General features: G+C 46.6%; 1 protein-coding gene across 5 annotated transcripts in view; it reads left to right on the top strand.

Annotated features, from left to right (window-relative positions):
* Positions 1 to 14421, top strand: part of LOC137333827 (granule associated Rac and RHOG effector protein 1-like) — a 181416-nt gene that overhangs the window by 154948 nt on the left and 12047 nt on the right. For all 5 annotated transcript variants that reach the window (XM_067998192.1, XM_067998191.1, XM_067998188.1 and 2 more), the window contains 5 exons: positions 2429 to 2526; positions 4923 to 5048; positions 6337 to 7388; positions 9445 to 9610; positions 13178 to 13309. In XM_067998192.1, coding sequence (XP_067854293.1) covers positions 2429 to 2526; positions 4923 to 5048; positions 6337 to 7388; positions 9445 to 9610; positions 13178 to 13309 — 1574 coding nt within the window. The remainder of the gene's footprint in view (positions 1 to 2428; positions 2527 to 4922; positions 5049 to 6336; positions 7389 to 9444; positions 9611 to 13177; positions 13310 to 14421) is intronic.

Genomic DNA, 14421 nt, shown 5'->3' with positions numbered 1-14421 from the left:
GCCTGCATTTATTGCCCATCCCTAATTGCCCTTGAGAAGGTGGTGGTGAGCTGCCTTCTTGAACCGCTGCAGTCCGTGTGGTGACGGTTCTCCCACAGTGCTGTTAGGTAGGGAGTTCCAGGATTTTGACCCAGCGACTATGAAGGAACGGCGATATATTTCCAAGTCGGGATGGTGTGTGACTTGGAGGGGAACATGCAGGTGGTGTTGTTCCCATGTGCCTGCTGCCCTTGTCCTTCTAGGTGGTAGAGGTTGCAGGTTTGGGAGATGCTGTCGAAGAAATCTTGGCGAGTTGCTGCAGTGCATCCTGTGGATGGTACACACTGTAGCCACAGTGCGCCGGTGGTGAAGGGAGTGAATGTTTAGGGTGGTGGATGGGGTGCCAATCAAACGGGCTGCTTTGTCCTGGATGGTGTCGAGCTTCTTGAGTGTTGGAGCTGCACTCATCCAGGCAAGTGGAGAGTATTCCATCACACTCCTGACTTGTGCCTTGTAGATGGTGGAAAGGCTTTGGGGAGTCAGGAGGTGAGTCACTCGCCGCAGAATACCCAGCCTCTGACCTGTCCTTCAACCCGTGGGACTTGGGTCAGTGCACCATCCTTCAACCCGTGGGACTTGGGTCAGCGCACCGCCCTTCAACCCGTGGGACTTGGGTCAGCTCACCATCCTTCAACCCTTGGGACTTGCGTTTGAATCTAGCCCAGACTGATGGGACAGAGAGTCTCCTCTACCTCCTAGTTATAATTTTGAAGTGTAGTTACTATTGTAAGCTAGGCAAACATGGCAGCCAATTTGCTCACAGCAAACTCCCACAAACAGCAATGAGATAAATGATCAGATGATCTGTTTTAGTGATGTTGATTGAGGGATAAATATTGCCCAGGACACCAGGGAGAACTCCCCTGCTTTTCTCGTTTAGTGCCGCGGAATCTTTTACATCCACCTGAGAGGGCAGACTGGGCCTCTGTTTAACGTCTCATCTGAAAGACGGCACCTCTGACAGTGCAGCACTCCCTCAGTACTGTACCGGGACTGTCAGCCCAGATTATATGCTCAAGTCTCTGGAGTGGAGCTTGGACCCACGACCTTCTGACGCAGAGGCAAGAGTGCTACCCACTGAGCGAAAGCTGATACCCATAAAGGTCTTAACAAGAAATTAATCTTCCTCTAGTTCTTAGTGTGCATAAGCCAACAGCACAAATGACTCCAATTTTATATGTTTAAATTCATTGGCTGAGTCTTACACTGGACATAAAGATTTCAGTCAGATTCTGTAAAAAGTTTACCTGCCTTTTATTTTTCGTTGTCAAGGTGACCTTTGTACCTTTTTAACAGGGTATTTTATTTCCTTCCTCATTCTTGGTCTCCTCAAGTTATGTACCATTCCATGCCGAGAGGGTGAGAAGGCATTTGGCTTCCTTCCAGGCGTTCATTGATACTCTGACACCAGCTTCCGATAACTCCACCGCCAAGCTTCCACCTCCAAAATTCGTTGTCATTCATTGCTCCCCAGATGGCTCAGCAAGTTTATCCAGTGACTAGATAAGCCATGTGCTTCTAGAATGCCAGGGAGGTCCCAAAGTTTGATCTCCAGTCTCTTCTTTGTGTTTGTGGATCTGGGCTGACCCAGTGCTGGAGGATGCCTCAGTTTACTTCAGTGCCTCTTAAGTTTAAAAAGGGGGTAAATCAGCCATGGATCCCACCTCTAGAAGAGCAAGTGTGTGTGGACATCTGATAGGATGTGGCTCAGCTGTAGTATCTCCCTGCACTCGAATAGCTTGTTCACACTCGATGTCTTAGATGGCACAAGAAAGAGTGCTACTTGTCAACATACCCGAGAACAAACTGCGCCCCAGTGGGCAGTTGATGACTTTGTGATCGGGGGGGGGGTGGGTGGCAGGCGGGTGTTGAAATTGGTGGACGGAAAGGTAACAATTGTAAGCCACGAGTTCCCAGCTCCCTGCAGTTGCTGCAGATACATTTGGGTGGTTGTTAGTTTTAGGAACATAACTGAGGACTAATATCTGAAGGAAGATACCTATGATTGGCCATGAAGTCTCTGGGTTAAGCAGGGGGAAAGCAGTTAAGGTCACTGCTCCTGATCGCTATCAAAATATCCTCAAGTAGAAATGTGTGTGGATATCAACTGAGAACAGGAGGCTTGGCTGTGATCCTCCCCCTCCCCTACTATCGCTAACCAGGCCATACGGTCAATACTCACACAAGTAGAATGGCCAGTCGAGCGTGATATCAGAGGGTGAGTGCCAACTGTGATCCAGTAAGAAGTCAATGCCTTTCAGAGAAGGGGTGGGGAAAGTTACATGTGCAGAACTTAGATTATTCAGTCGAGTGGGATTTACTTTCCCTAAAGGCAGGAGCTGGCGGAGATGCTGGATTGAGCTGTTGTCTGTTTATTTGAAATTATCAGGTGGTGGTGGACACAGCACAAATCGAGAACAAAGAAGCTTACGCTCCACAGATCAGCCTGGAGGCCTCCAGGATCGTGGTTCAGGTCCCTTCGACGTGGTAAGTGTATTTGTTTTTAAGGGTTATGATGGAAACGATCCCTGACTTGTACATCTCACAGGAATGGTGGGAGTTTGCAAAGGCCCATGCAGAGCCATGCCCCTGGGCTATTGGTTCGTGGCCCGACTGCTGCGGATCAGTTTGTTTTGTGTGCTCATCTTGTTGGGATCTGAACACTTTCCATTTTTGGGGTGTCTGCATCAAACACTCTTGGGTTAGGTACAACATTGGTGGGATGCAGAGGCAAGCTCTCTCTATACTGCCCCTACTGCATGCCTGAACCTCACAAGATTTCCCCCCCTATTGCATGTGTAACAGTTCACCATTTCCCAGGCTAATTATCCTGTGACCCCCTTAATGGGATTCCTGAATTGGGACAGTTTTGTACTGTTGGCCTGTACCGCCAGCAACTGGACTGAGACTCCTTTCACGTAGGGTCCTCACAGCCACCAGAGAGATGAGTCTTCCACCCAATGTGGGCTAGATTGGAACTTGAAGCTGAAAAGTCATAGTCTAACCCACTGCACTGCTCACTCCTTCTCCCTGCATGGTAAGCTTTTAGCTTGAGGGGAGTGTACTTGATGTAATGAATGCCTGGCTTTTCATTGCACTGATTGTGAATAGAATAGTTGAGAGATCCCGGGTGGAATTGCATTATAAACAGTATGTCTGGTGAGCAAGTTATTGAGATTTATGATTTTCTTCATGGACCCATTAACTATCCTCCGTAATGAATTAGACTGTGGATTAAGTCATTATGCCGATGGTGCTAATGAGGAGGATCAGTGTTTTGTGGGCTGTAAAGTTTCTGGTTTAAATATATTGCACCACTTATAGAAATTTATTTGAACTTTTTTCCTTAAATAAGTGCTCATTTGTTGCTGCAAAACCAAGACTCAAGTACAAATTTATTTTTTTCCCTCCCACTTGTCCTCCCCTGAAGGCTGGGATTTGTGCTGGGGAGAGGGGTATATCTCCTCAGGTGGGCAAGGTCAACCGTTGCGTGCACGTGTACGCAAGGTCGATTGGTGTGCTCACGAGGTGGATCGGCCTGTGCGCGTGCGGATGATCGGCCTGTGATTAAATGACTCTGTCAAAGACAAATGTGCTTCATTTGGACTCCTTAACTATGATTTTCTCTCATTGAAGATCAAACCAATAAAGACTATTAATATAGAATTATAAATTATACTGCTGTTTTGGTGTTCACTATTTAATATGATGAGGTTATGGACTTGAAATTATGCACTGTAAATACTAATGTATAAGCCGTTAACAAGTTTGTATGAAACTCCTTCATTTGCTACTTTAATGGAGGAGTTAACCCATTTAAAACAAGCAGGTTAGCGATCAAAGGGATTTCATACCAACATTTATCAAGTGTTTGTAGGCCAATTTTGCGGAGTGTAATTTCCAGGCCTGTTACATCAGCAGTACTTTTGGACTGTGTGAGTAAAGTACTGGCGTGCCAGTCCTGTGTGAGTGTGCGCTCATATCAACTGCTGTTCTTTCGTAGGTAGCGGTAAGATGCAGTCTTAGTGCCTGTGAACTATAGTTGTGATGCCTTGGGGACATTGCAAATTGAAGTTTTTCTGTACCAGAAAGAAAGAACTCCCATTTATACAGTAGGATGTTTCAAAGCGCATCACAGCCAATGAAGTACTTTTGAATCGTCGTCACTGTTGTAATGTAGGGAAACGTGGCAGTCAATTTGCGCACAGCAAGGTCCCACAAACAGTAATGAGATAATTGACCAATTAAACGGTTTTAGAGATGTTGGTTGAAGGATAAATATTGGCCAGGACACTGGGAGAATTCCCCTGATGGTCTTCGAATAGTGCCATTGAATGTTTTACGTCCACCTGAGAGGGCAGACGGGGCCTTCATTTAACATATGTAAAGAATCTTACAACACCAGGTTATAGTCCAACAATTTTATTTGAAAATCACAAGCTTTCGGAGGCTTGTGATTTTCAAATAAAATTGTTGGACTATAACCTGCTGTTGTAAGATTCTTTACATTTGTCAACCCCAGTCCATCACCGGCATCTCCACATTCATTTAACATCTCATCCGAAAGACGGCACCTCCAACGGTGCAGCACTCCCTCAGTACTGCACTGAAGTATCAGCCTAGATTAAGTCTCTGGAATGGGGTTTGAACCCACAACCTCCTGACTCAGAGGCGAGAGTGGGACGGCTGAGCCACGGCTGACGCCTTTAAATTTGAGGACCAGATATTCGGTCTCAGCAGCTGGCTATGAAGCAGGACTGGTAGAAGAATGAGAGCAGGCACCCAGAACTAGGAAGGTGTACAGTGCAGAGAGACCAAAGAAAAGGGGGGTGGGATTTAATTGGTTTTGCCCTAACCTGTCTTTTTTTAACCCCTCACCCAAGGTGTCTGAAGGAGGATCCTGCCACTATGTCTCTCTTACAGAGATGCCTAGACCCTGAGAAAACGCTAGGGCTGGTGGATGTGTTATACACGGCGGTTTTTGACCTGTCCAGATGGAAAGAGCGAAGGTACAGTACCGAACATGTCCAGCAGTTAGAACATTAGAACCTTTAGGAACAGAAAAAGCTTATTAACCCCAGCAAGCTCATTCCTTTCCATAGATCAACCTCACCTACTCACCCTCTCAATTCCTTCTCTCTGCATAGAACTGTATAGAAACTACAACATGGCCATTCAGCCCATCCAGTCTGTGTTGGTGTTTATCTCTTAAGAGCCATAGTCCTAATCCCATGTGCCTGCTCTGTTGCCGTACCGCTTTATTCCCCCTTTCCTCGAACTACTTGGCCTACTTTTTCTTAAAAGTTGACATGGTCTCTGCTTCAGCCACTAACTCTGGTAGTGCATTCCACAGCCTTGCAACCCTGTGTTGGGGAGGGAAGAAAAAGAGTTTCTCCTGCTCTCTGTTCTAAATCTTATACACTTAATATTGTATCTATGTCCTCTTGTTACAGGCCCCCTCAATCACTGGAAATGGAAAGGCACCTGATTTGTCTCTTGAACCCATTTATACTGTCCACTTCAGTCTCTTTCCTTCATAACTTATTCCATAATTCTGTTGTCGTTTGGGTGAAAACTCCTCCCAACCTCTGTTCTTCCTAATTCCTTTTGTAACTTATGGCTGTTCTTGGTTTGTGTTCCATTAACTGTAAACAATTCGGGAACACATTTTCCTTCAACACACAGCACAGCACAGCATTGTTGGAGGGGTGGAATGTACCTTTTCCTGCCAGCCTATTTCAAAGAATCCTGTTCTGTTATTGACGTGCCCTGGAGGATGAGGGAGAAGAGGGACACCTTGTGTATGACCTGCGTTATACTTCTGCGTATGACCATTGCGCCTGTACCAGTGTTGGCTCTCCCAGTATAGCACTCTACTCCAATCCTCGCTCATTCCCTGTATTCTTTTATATTTTTCCTTACGTTGTTTATTTAATTCCCTCTTAAATGTCATGATTGATTTTGGCTTCTGTGGCCACTTGTGTCCCATATTCTAATAACCCTTTGTGTGGATTAATCCTTCCCCTTTGTTTTTGGTACTAATCCTGAGCTTATGCGTCTCATTACTAATTCACTCACCGATGGAAATAATCTTTCACTATTTATCTTCTCAAACTCTCCCATAATTTTGAACACTTCTGTTAGGTCTCCCTCCCTCTTCTGTGAACCAGTGCACCTAGTTGTGTTCAAGTTTCTCTCTCCCGCTACACCTTCATCCTCAATATTGTCCCCTCGACTCCATATAACAAGATGTGGTGCTGTTGGATAGTAAGTTGCTATTTTTGTTTAATGATGCAGGGAGCAAGTTTTGCCGAGCATTCAGATTCAGTTACGACGGGAGTGCACCGACTTTGGGACTCACATGGATCTTCCCACAGGGAATGGGACTATCGTGAAGTCCTCTGGTGGTTTGCAGAAGACTTTTGCGAAGCTCACCTCTCGTTTCACGAAGCGAGCTTCGTGCAGCAGCAGCGCGAGTAACAGCAGCAGTGGCGGGAGCTTTTCGATCCCAAGCACACCTTCTAAGAGCGGCTTCTCCATCAACAGCTCCGAAGAGGAGAGGAAAACGAAGCTGCTCAGCCAGTCGGATCTGAGGCTGCAGAGCATCCTGAATATTGGAAGCTTCCCAAAGACCGTGGATTCACAGGAAGCCTCTCGAGGCACGTCCAACCCCATGGTCAATGGTTTTTCTGTGGACAAGAGGGAGGCCTTCTTCAAAGGGGATGAGGGGAAGGACGACCAAGGCATCAAGTTGCCAAGTGACCAGGAAATGCAGGATGTCATCGACTTCCTCTCTGGGTTCAACATGGGCAAATCCCAACAAGCATCGCCTCTCATCAACAGAAGGAATTCGACTGCAGCACCAGAACAGAAGTCTGCTGCCTTGCAGCAACCACAGGCTGTATCGCACACTCCATTGCCGCCTTCCCACCAGGTCTTGCAGCAGCAGCACCAGTCACAGAAGCAGCAGCAGCAACAATTGCAATATTACCAGCATCTCCTCCAGCCCATCGGGCAGCAGCCACAACCACCGCGACCACAGACTCCTCGAGCCCCCGGGAAATGGCCAAACAGTTCGTCTCAGCAGGCATCGCAAAGTTCAGGAGCGGGACTGTCTCCGATTGGGTCCATGAGCCAATGGAACAATCCTGCTGCACATTCCGACATGAGCTCTGACTTGTACAGCCTGGGCCTGGTAGGGAATTACATGGACAGCATCATGGACAATGTCATGTCTGACATGCTGGGGCCGAAAGTGGCAAACACCAGGAATAACACATGGCCAAACCGGGTCCAGAGTGACGGAGTTTTTGGAATGCTGGGAGACATTCTTCCGTTTGATCCCGCAGGTAAACTTCTCATAAGTGGTTTTCCGTGTCTGTACTTCATCTTAACAAAAAAAAAGGCCTTGGCTATAGGCAGCCCAAAGGTCCCAGGTTTGATCCATGCTCTTGCTAAGTTAGCTGTTGGGGACAGCATTGAGTCATCCATAATTGGGCTATGTGTCTTAGGTGTGATATTAAAGCATATGGAGTAATACACCTTCAGGACCAGATGAGAAAGCATTGCAACGTCATTCTGTTCTTTTTTTAAAAAAAAGATCTGAGCGATTACAACAGCTGGAGGGGAATTTCCCTCCTTAGTGTTTCAGGCAAGGCATTCGTGCTGGTCGTTCTTAAAAGATTGCAAGTACTTGCTGAACCTGTTTACCCAGAGAGTCAGTGCAGCTTCTGTGCCAATTGATCAACGTGGTCTACGCACAAGGCAACTGCAAGGGAAAGTGCCGTTAGCATGGAAAGCCTCTTTACTCAGCCTTTATAGATCTTACAAAGGCTTTTGACCTGGTCAGCAGAAATTGCTAGAAGGAATTGGATGCCCCTCAGTCTCTCCTCCATCAGATTTGATCCTTCCGTGAGTGTACAAAGGCTAAAATCCAGCCTGTTGGTAATGAATGACAGTTTTGAAATCCATAGCGGCGTTAAAAAGGGATGTGTTTCGGTACCAACATCCCACGAGGTAGTGAAGCACTTTGGAGTGCCAGCACGAGGTGTTTCAGAACAGTCGGATGCAACTTTGGTCCCCTCTCTGCTGAATCCCGGCCGTAGTCCTGTGTGGAGCGTAGTGGTTATATTACTGGACTAGTAATCCAGAGATCGTGAGTTCAAATCCCACCAGGGCAGTTTGAGAATTTTAATTCAGTTTAAAAAAATAGTCTGGAAATAAAAAAGCTGGTATCAGTATAAGTGACCATGAACCTGTCGGATTGTCGTAAAAACCCAACTGATTCACAGATGTCCTTTTATGTGCCGTCCTTATCTGGTCTGGGCCTATGTGACTCCAGTCCCACGTCAATGTGGTTAACTCTTAACTGCCCTCTGAAGTGACCTAACAAGACCCTCAGTTGTATCAAACTGCTACCAGTGGTTCAAGAAGGTGGCCCACCACCACCTTCTCAGTGCAATAAATGCCAGCCTTGTCAGCAATGCCCACATCCCGAGAATTAATTAAAAAATACTAGGCACCATCTTGTTTGGGTGTTTTGTGATTGGATAGAGAGCATTTTTAATGTGTCCTACTTTTTTCCTCCTCCACTGAAGGTGTTCACTCCTCACTGGGGTACAATCCCACCAGCGCTGTTTACCCTCCAGTATCTTGCCCCAAGTGATCCTTTTGCATCTATGAGGCTAAACGATGAGTGTTCGGGTATTCAACCTCGGACCTCTCAGCCGACCCTGCCCCTCAACCTGACATCCACACGCTTGGTTCCAGCAGAAGTTATTGGGTAGTGGTCAGGAGCAGGAACTCTGGCTGATTATTTTTCACCCTGCACTCCCTTCATCCTCCTCCCCCCCCCCCCCCCCCCCCTTTCCCCAATTAACCCTGGACACTAAGGTAAATTGTAAATCCCCTGCTGCCATCCTAACTGAATTGATCTAACTCAGCATAGATGAGGGGCTGAACCTGGGACCTCGCTGGTCTGGGCAGCTGAGCTATTCGTTGCCTTTCTCAGGATGTCCAGGGGAGCTGTGATATGTTGTCTGCCCTGCTCATGTGTGTCCTAGGAGCACTCTTTAGCTGCAATTGACTGCCATAGAATAATGAATAAAGGATGAAAATTGGGTAAAAGAGGGCAAGTAATTGTCCAATATTGATTTTAGTTAGTTCCTGTTCATCTGATTATTGTTTACCAGGGGCTGTTTGTGTGTGTGTGTAATTTTGAAACTTAATCTGTAACAATCTATCCTGTCGACAAAGATGATTATCGACAGCTGACTGGTGTTAAATTAATTTGTTGTCACTGAAGTAGATTGTTTAGCCAAGAAGATTAAACTGAACTGAATTGCCTCAAACAGCTGAATCTGTCAGTAACTCCACTTGCTGTGGCGTATCTCTTCTTCTGTTTAGTTGGCTCGGACCCGGAGTTTGCTCAGTACGTGGCTGGCGTTAGTCAGGCCATGCAGCAGAAACGGCAAGCACAGCACGTCCGACGGCACAGCACCGCGAGAACCAACTGGCCGGTCTCTGATGAGCCTCACAGGACGTGGCAGCCTCCCGAGTACTTCACAGAGGGGTACGTGCTGCAGCGCAGGGCTCAAATATTAATGGCTGTGAAAGATATCGGGCTGGTGCATGAGAAAAAAATGATGCAGCGCTTGAATGAAACACACCATGTTCCTTACACTGTACACTCGGGCAGTAATGGAAAAGATTGCATGGGAATTGTTTGTGTATGTGTGTGCATGTGTCTAAGTATGTCTTGTGTGTACGTGTTATGTATGTGTGTTATGTTTTTTATATATATATATATATGTATATATATCCGCTCCATCACCAAGACCGCCTACTTCCACTTCCATCTCCGCCCATCTGCTGCTGAAACCCTCATCCAAGCCTTTGTTACCTCTAGACTTGACTATTCCAATGCTTTCCTGGCCGGATTCCCATCATCCCCCTCCATAAACTTGAGCTCATCCAAAACTACGCTGCCCATATCCGAAGGTGCACCAAGTCCTGTACTCCCATAGCCCCTGTGCTCGCTGACCTACATTGGCTTCTGGTCCAGGAATGCCTCAATTTTAAAATCCTCATTCTCATGTTCAAATCCTTCCATGGCCCTCGCCCCTCCCTATCTCTGTAACTTCCTCTAGCCCTACAACCCCCTGAGATCTCTGCACTCCTCCAATTCTGGCCTCTTGCGCGTCCCTGATTTTAATCGCTCCACCATTGGCGGCCGTGCCTTCAGCTACCAAGGCCCTAAGCTCTGGAATTCCCTCCCTAAACCTCTCCGCCTCTCCATCTCTCTCTCCTCCTTTAAAATGCTCCTTAAAACCTACCTCTTTGACCAAGCTTTTGGTCACCTGTCCTAATATCTCCTATGTGGCTCAGTGTCAAATTTTGTTTATCGCTCCTGTGAAGTGCCTTGGGATGTTTTATAACGTTGAAGACACTATTAATGTAAATTGTTGTGTTTGTGTTATATATTTGTGTGATGTGTTATGTGTGTGTGTGTTTCTGTGTGAGAGAGCTTGACCTCAGCACGACATAAATGCATTCGCTGTTTTGCTCTCACCTCCTGCTTTCACTGATCCATTTACCAGATGTGCTTGGCTTGGTCTAGTGAACCCATGGCCAGTTTCAACCCCTCTCTAATGCAGTGATTATCTTTTTGTTCACGTACTAAAACCCAGAGACAATTGCTATTATTTCTCCCACTTGTCTCTGCCCATACATCCTTACTATGTAGCCATCCTGTAGCTGGGCGGGACAGCAATATTGGCAACTGACTTCTCCATGATTAATATGATCATCCAGTAGGGGGCCCAACTCCAGCGCGATGAATCATCCCTTTTCTCCACCCCTGGCCCCCCTCTGCTTTATTCTAAACTCCCTGACTGAGGCACCACTCGACCCAGTTGAACATGCCTTGTCTAAGGAGCCCTAAGCTTGGAACCCTCTACGTTAAGCGCTTTAAATGCAAACTTGGCTCAGTTAGTAGCACACTTACCTTTGAGTCAGAAGATTTTGGTTTCAAGCCCCACTCCAGAGACTTGAGCTAATAATCCAGTGCAGTTCTGAGGGAGCGCGGCACTGTTGGAGATGCTGTCTTTTGAATGAGAAGTTAAACCGAGGCCCCAACCGCCTGTTCACACAGTTGCAAAAGATCCTTTGATGCTATTGAAAGAGCAGAGGAGTTCTCCTGGTGTCCTGGCCAACATTTATCCCTCAATCAACACCACTGGTAACAGATTAATTGGTCAATTATCTCATTGCTGTTTGTGGGACCTTACTGTGTGCAAATTGGCTGCTGCGTTTCCTACATTACAACAATAACTGCACTACAAAAAGTACTTGATTGACTAAACTGCTTTGGGACGTCCTGAAGATGTGAAAGGTGCTGTATAAATTTCTAAAAATTGAGCTATTTGCTAAACTTATGGATGTAAACTTTTGTAATAGTCAAGGTTAAGAATGTTTCGCTGGGGAATAAAACAATTTCCATTTCAGGTATTCGGTATCAGCATCAAGGATTTTAAAAAAAAATTCATTCTTGGGTCATGGGCATCGATCGCAAGGCTGGCATTTATTGCCCATCCTGAGTTTCCCCTTGAGAAGGTGGTGGTGAGCCGCCGCCTTGAACCGCTGCAGTCTGTGCGGTGAAGGTGCTCCCACACTGCTGTTAGGTCGAGACTTCCAGGATTTTGGCCCCGTGACAATGAAGGGATGGCCGATATATTTCCAAATCCGGATCGAGTGTGACTTGGAGGGGAACTTGGAGGTGATGGTGTTCCCATGCGCCTGCTGCCCTTGTCCTTCTAAGTGGTGGAGGTAACTGGTCTGGGAGGTGCTGTCAAAATGGTTAGATCCAGAGTAAAGGTCCCTTTACTTAGTATGCCTCAGACCAACTTCAGACGAGCACCCTTACTGCACCCCTGCGACATTTTATTTCTCGTCTTGTGCTTTGGGGCTATCATCTTCAATGCCATAGACGATAATGTCTTGCAAGACCATCGCTACCACCAACAAGGCAGCCAGCGCCTATGGTGCCATGCCCCAGCGAGAGTCAGCACTTTCGGGAGCAGAGGGGAGAATAAAGCATCCCCATTTTCTCTTCTGCCCTCTAAACAAAAAGGGGTGGGGGTGGGGGTGGCGGAATTGGCCATTGCTCGATATAGTGATGTCACTGCCATTGTGTCAAAGAGAATTCGCCGAGGTGAATGGTACGGTCTAGTTCACTAGGCACTTAATTCCCACTTTTTTTGGCTTAATTCAATGCTTTCCGACCCATCCCTTGTTAGGCTGGGGAGGAGGTGCGGGAGGAGGGTTTATTATGCTAGTGTGATCCTTCCCTCTGTTTGCCAGTTCCCCTCTGCACATTAAGTCGTCACCATTTTGTTTGTGGCAAGCCCTCTCTTTAAATGATTGTCCGCTTCTTTTCTCTTTCCTACCGCCTTTTCCCCTGTGGTACCTACTGTCCCTAGCCCAGGGGGTGGTGATGGGGTCCTGCTGCTTCCAGTCTCAATGCATTTTAATCTTACTGAGCAGAATGGTCCCGGGTAGCGTCGAGGAATGCAGCCGTGTCCCTCAGTGCTAAGATTGTTAATGCATGTTCAGTTGGTGTTTTCCATGTACAATGAGCGGGAGGAAATTTTCAACCGGTGGGAGCAGTTGAGGGGCTGCAATTGGCTTCCATGTCCTTAGGATTAAGGAGGGGGAAAATTGGTCAAGATTCTCTGTCACTATTCAGTGACTCCTACTGGGAAGTGGGCGTATGTGGACGTCAGACGAGGACAAGATCGGGCTTGGCAATGCCATCCCCCCCTTTATGATCACTGCGCTGACATTCACTGGCTAGACTTCAATATGAAGAAAGGCGGACATGCCCCAGCGAGAATCTGCACCTTCAGGAGCGGAGAGAACAAAAGCCATCTTCCCTTCCCTTTCCTCTTCTCCCCTCCAAGCAAAAGGGATGTTGGAATTACCATTGCACAATATAGTGTACATGTCATCAGTCTTTTTCTGTGCAATTTTCTCCCTCCCTGACTGCAGTGGCACTGGTTTAATAAAAGTTGCAGAGAGTTCGATGTTTGATCTGTGGAGCTGATTGATGTGTGTGTCTCTCTCTTTCCGTATTTTACAGGGATGTGATGAGCTGGTCAGGGACCCAGGGAGACTCTGCCAGCTCCAGTGATGAGGCTTCCTCTGCTAATGGGGACAGTTTATTCTCCATGTTCTCAGGGCCTGATCTCGTTGCTGCTGTCAAACAGAGAAGGTAAGGAGGAAATTTAGTAACTGACTGCACAAAGGTGATGTAAAACATAGTGTTTTGGGCAGAAGACCATTGAACCTGTCTAACCTAAGGGAGTGTCCAACCTCTCTTGTGAGCCACTAACGTTTACAACATCGAGCCGAGGGACACGATATAAAGTTTAAATCCCCGTTCCCAATAATTCCCAGTTATATCAAGTTGTTGAGACTAACAGATCTCTGTGTTCCGATTTAGGATTTAACCATCGATGATGGATAGGCACTAACAGTCCTTTCCAAACCTTCAGGGGCACAGAAATTCATCCTGTTTTCTTTTGACTTTAAACTATGTGCCCAACAGAAGAACGTTCCTGGATCTAAATTACCTGCAAAAATCAGAGATCTCCATCATGTTCCCCCTCATTCTTCTCTTCTCCAAAGATTGAAGTCCCAGGGTAAACAATTTTTCCTCAAAACTCAGCCTCTTGTGTTCAGGAATCCATTTCAAATCCCTCCTCCGGACTCCCTCCAATAATTCTGTGCTTTTCCTGTAATATGGAGACCAAAATGAAGTATTCCAGATGTGGCCAGACCCAGTTTCATCATCTCCTTATACCTACAAGTTATACTTCCAGCTATACACCCCAATATTTTATTTTCATTCTTCACCACGTGCGAACACTACACCCGCAGTTTTAACGAGCTGGCCACCAAAATCCCCCCACCCCCAGATCTCTCCTGCTGGGTTACCTCAAGCATGTTGTTATTTAATACGTAATCCCCATTCTCACTTCTACCTAACCTCATGACTTCTTTCTGTGTTGAACTCCATCCACCACCTCTCTGCTCATTGACTGGGCCTGTCCAGGTCCTTTTGCTTAGTATCATTGGGCGTGACCTGCAAACAGATGCCTTGGACATTATTCCATCCTCTTAAGTAATTTATATTAAAAAAAAAAAATTATTTCTAGAAATAATGACCCCAACACTGACTTCTGTGGGACTCCACTGGCAGCTATTTCCACTCCCCTCTTTATGCTATTGTTGTGCACCTTTTAGCTGTGCGATCAATTGAGGCAAATACGTGGTCATCTATCCCATGGGCACACACCTTGTGAATCAGTCCGTTATGCGGAC

This window comes from Heptranchias perlo, chromosome 16 (assembly GCF_035084215.1).
Source record: "Heptranchias perlo isolate sHepPer1 chromosome 16, sHepPer1.hap1, whole genome shotgun sequence".
Taxonomy (NCBI): Eukaryota; Metazoa; Chordata; class Chondrichthyes; order Hexanchiformes; family Hexanchidae; genus Heptranchias; species Heptranchias perlo.
This window is presented reverse-complemented; position numbering and strand designations above follow the sequence as displayed.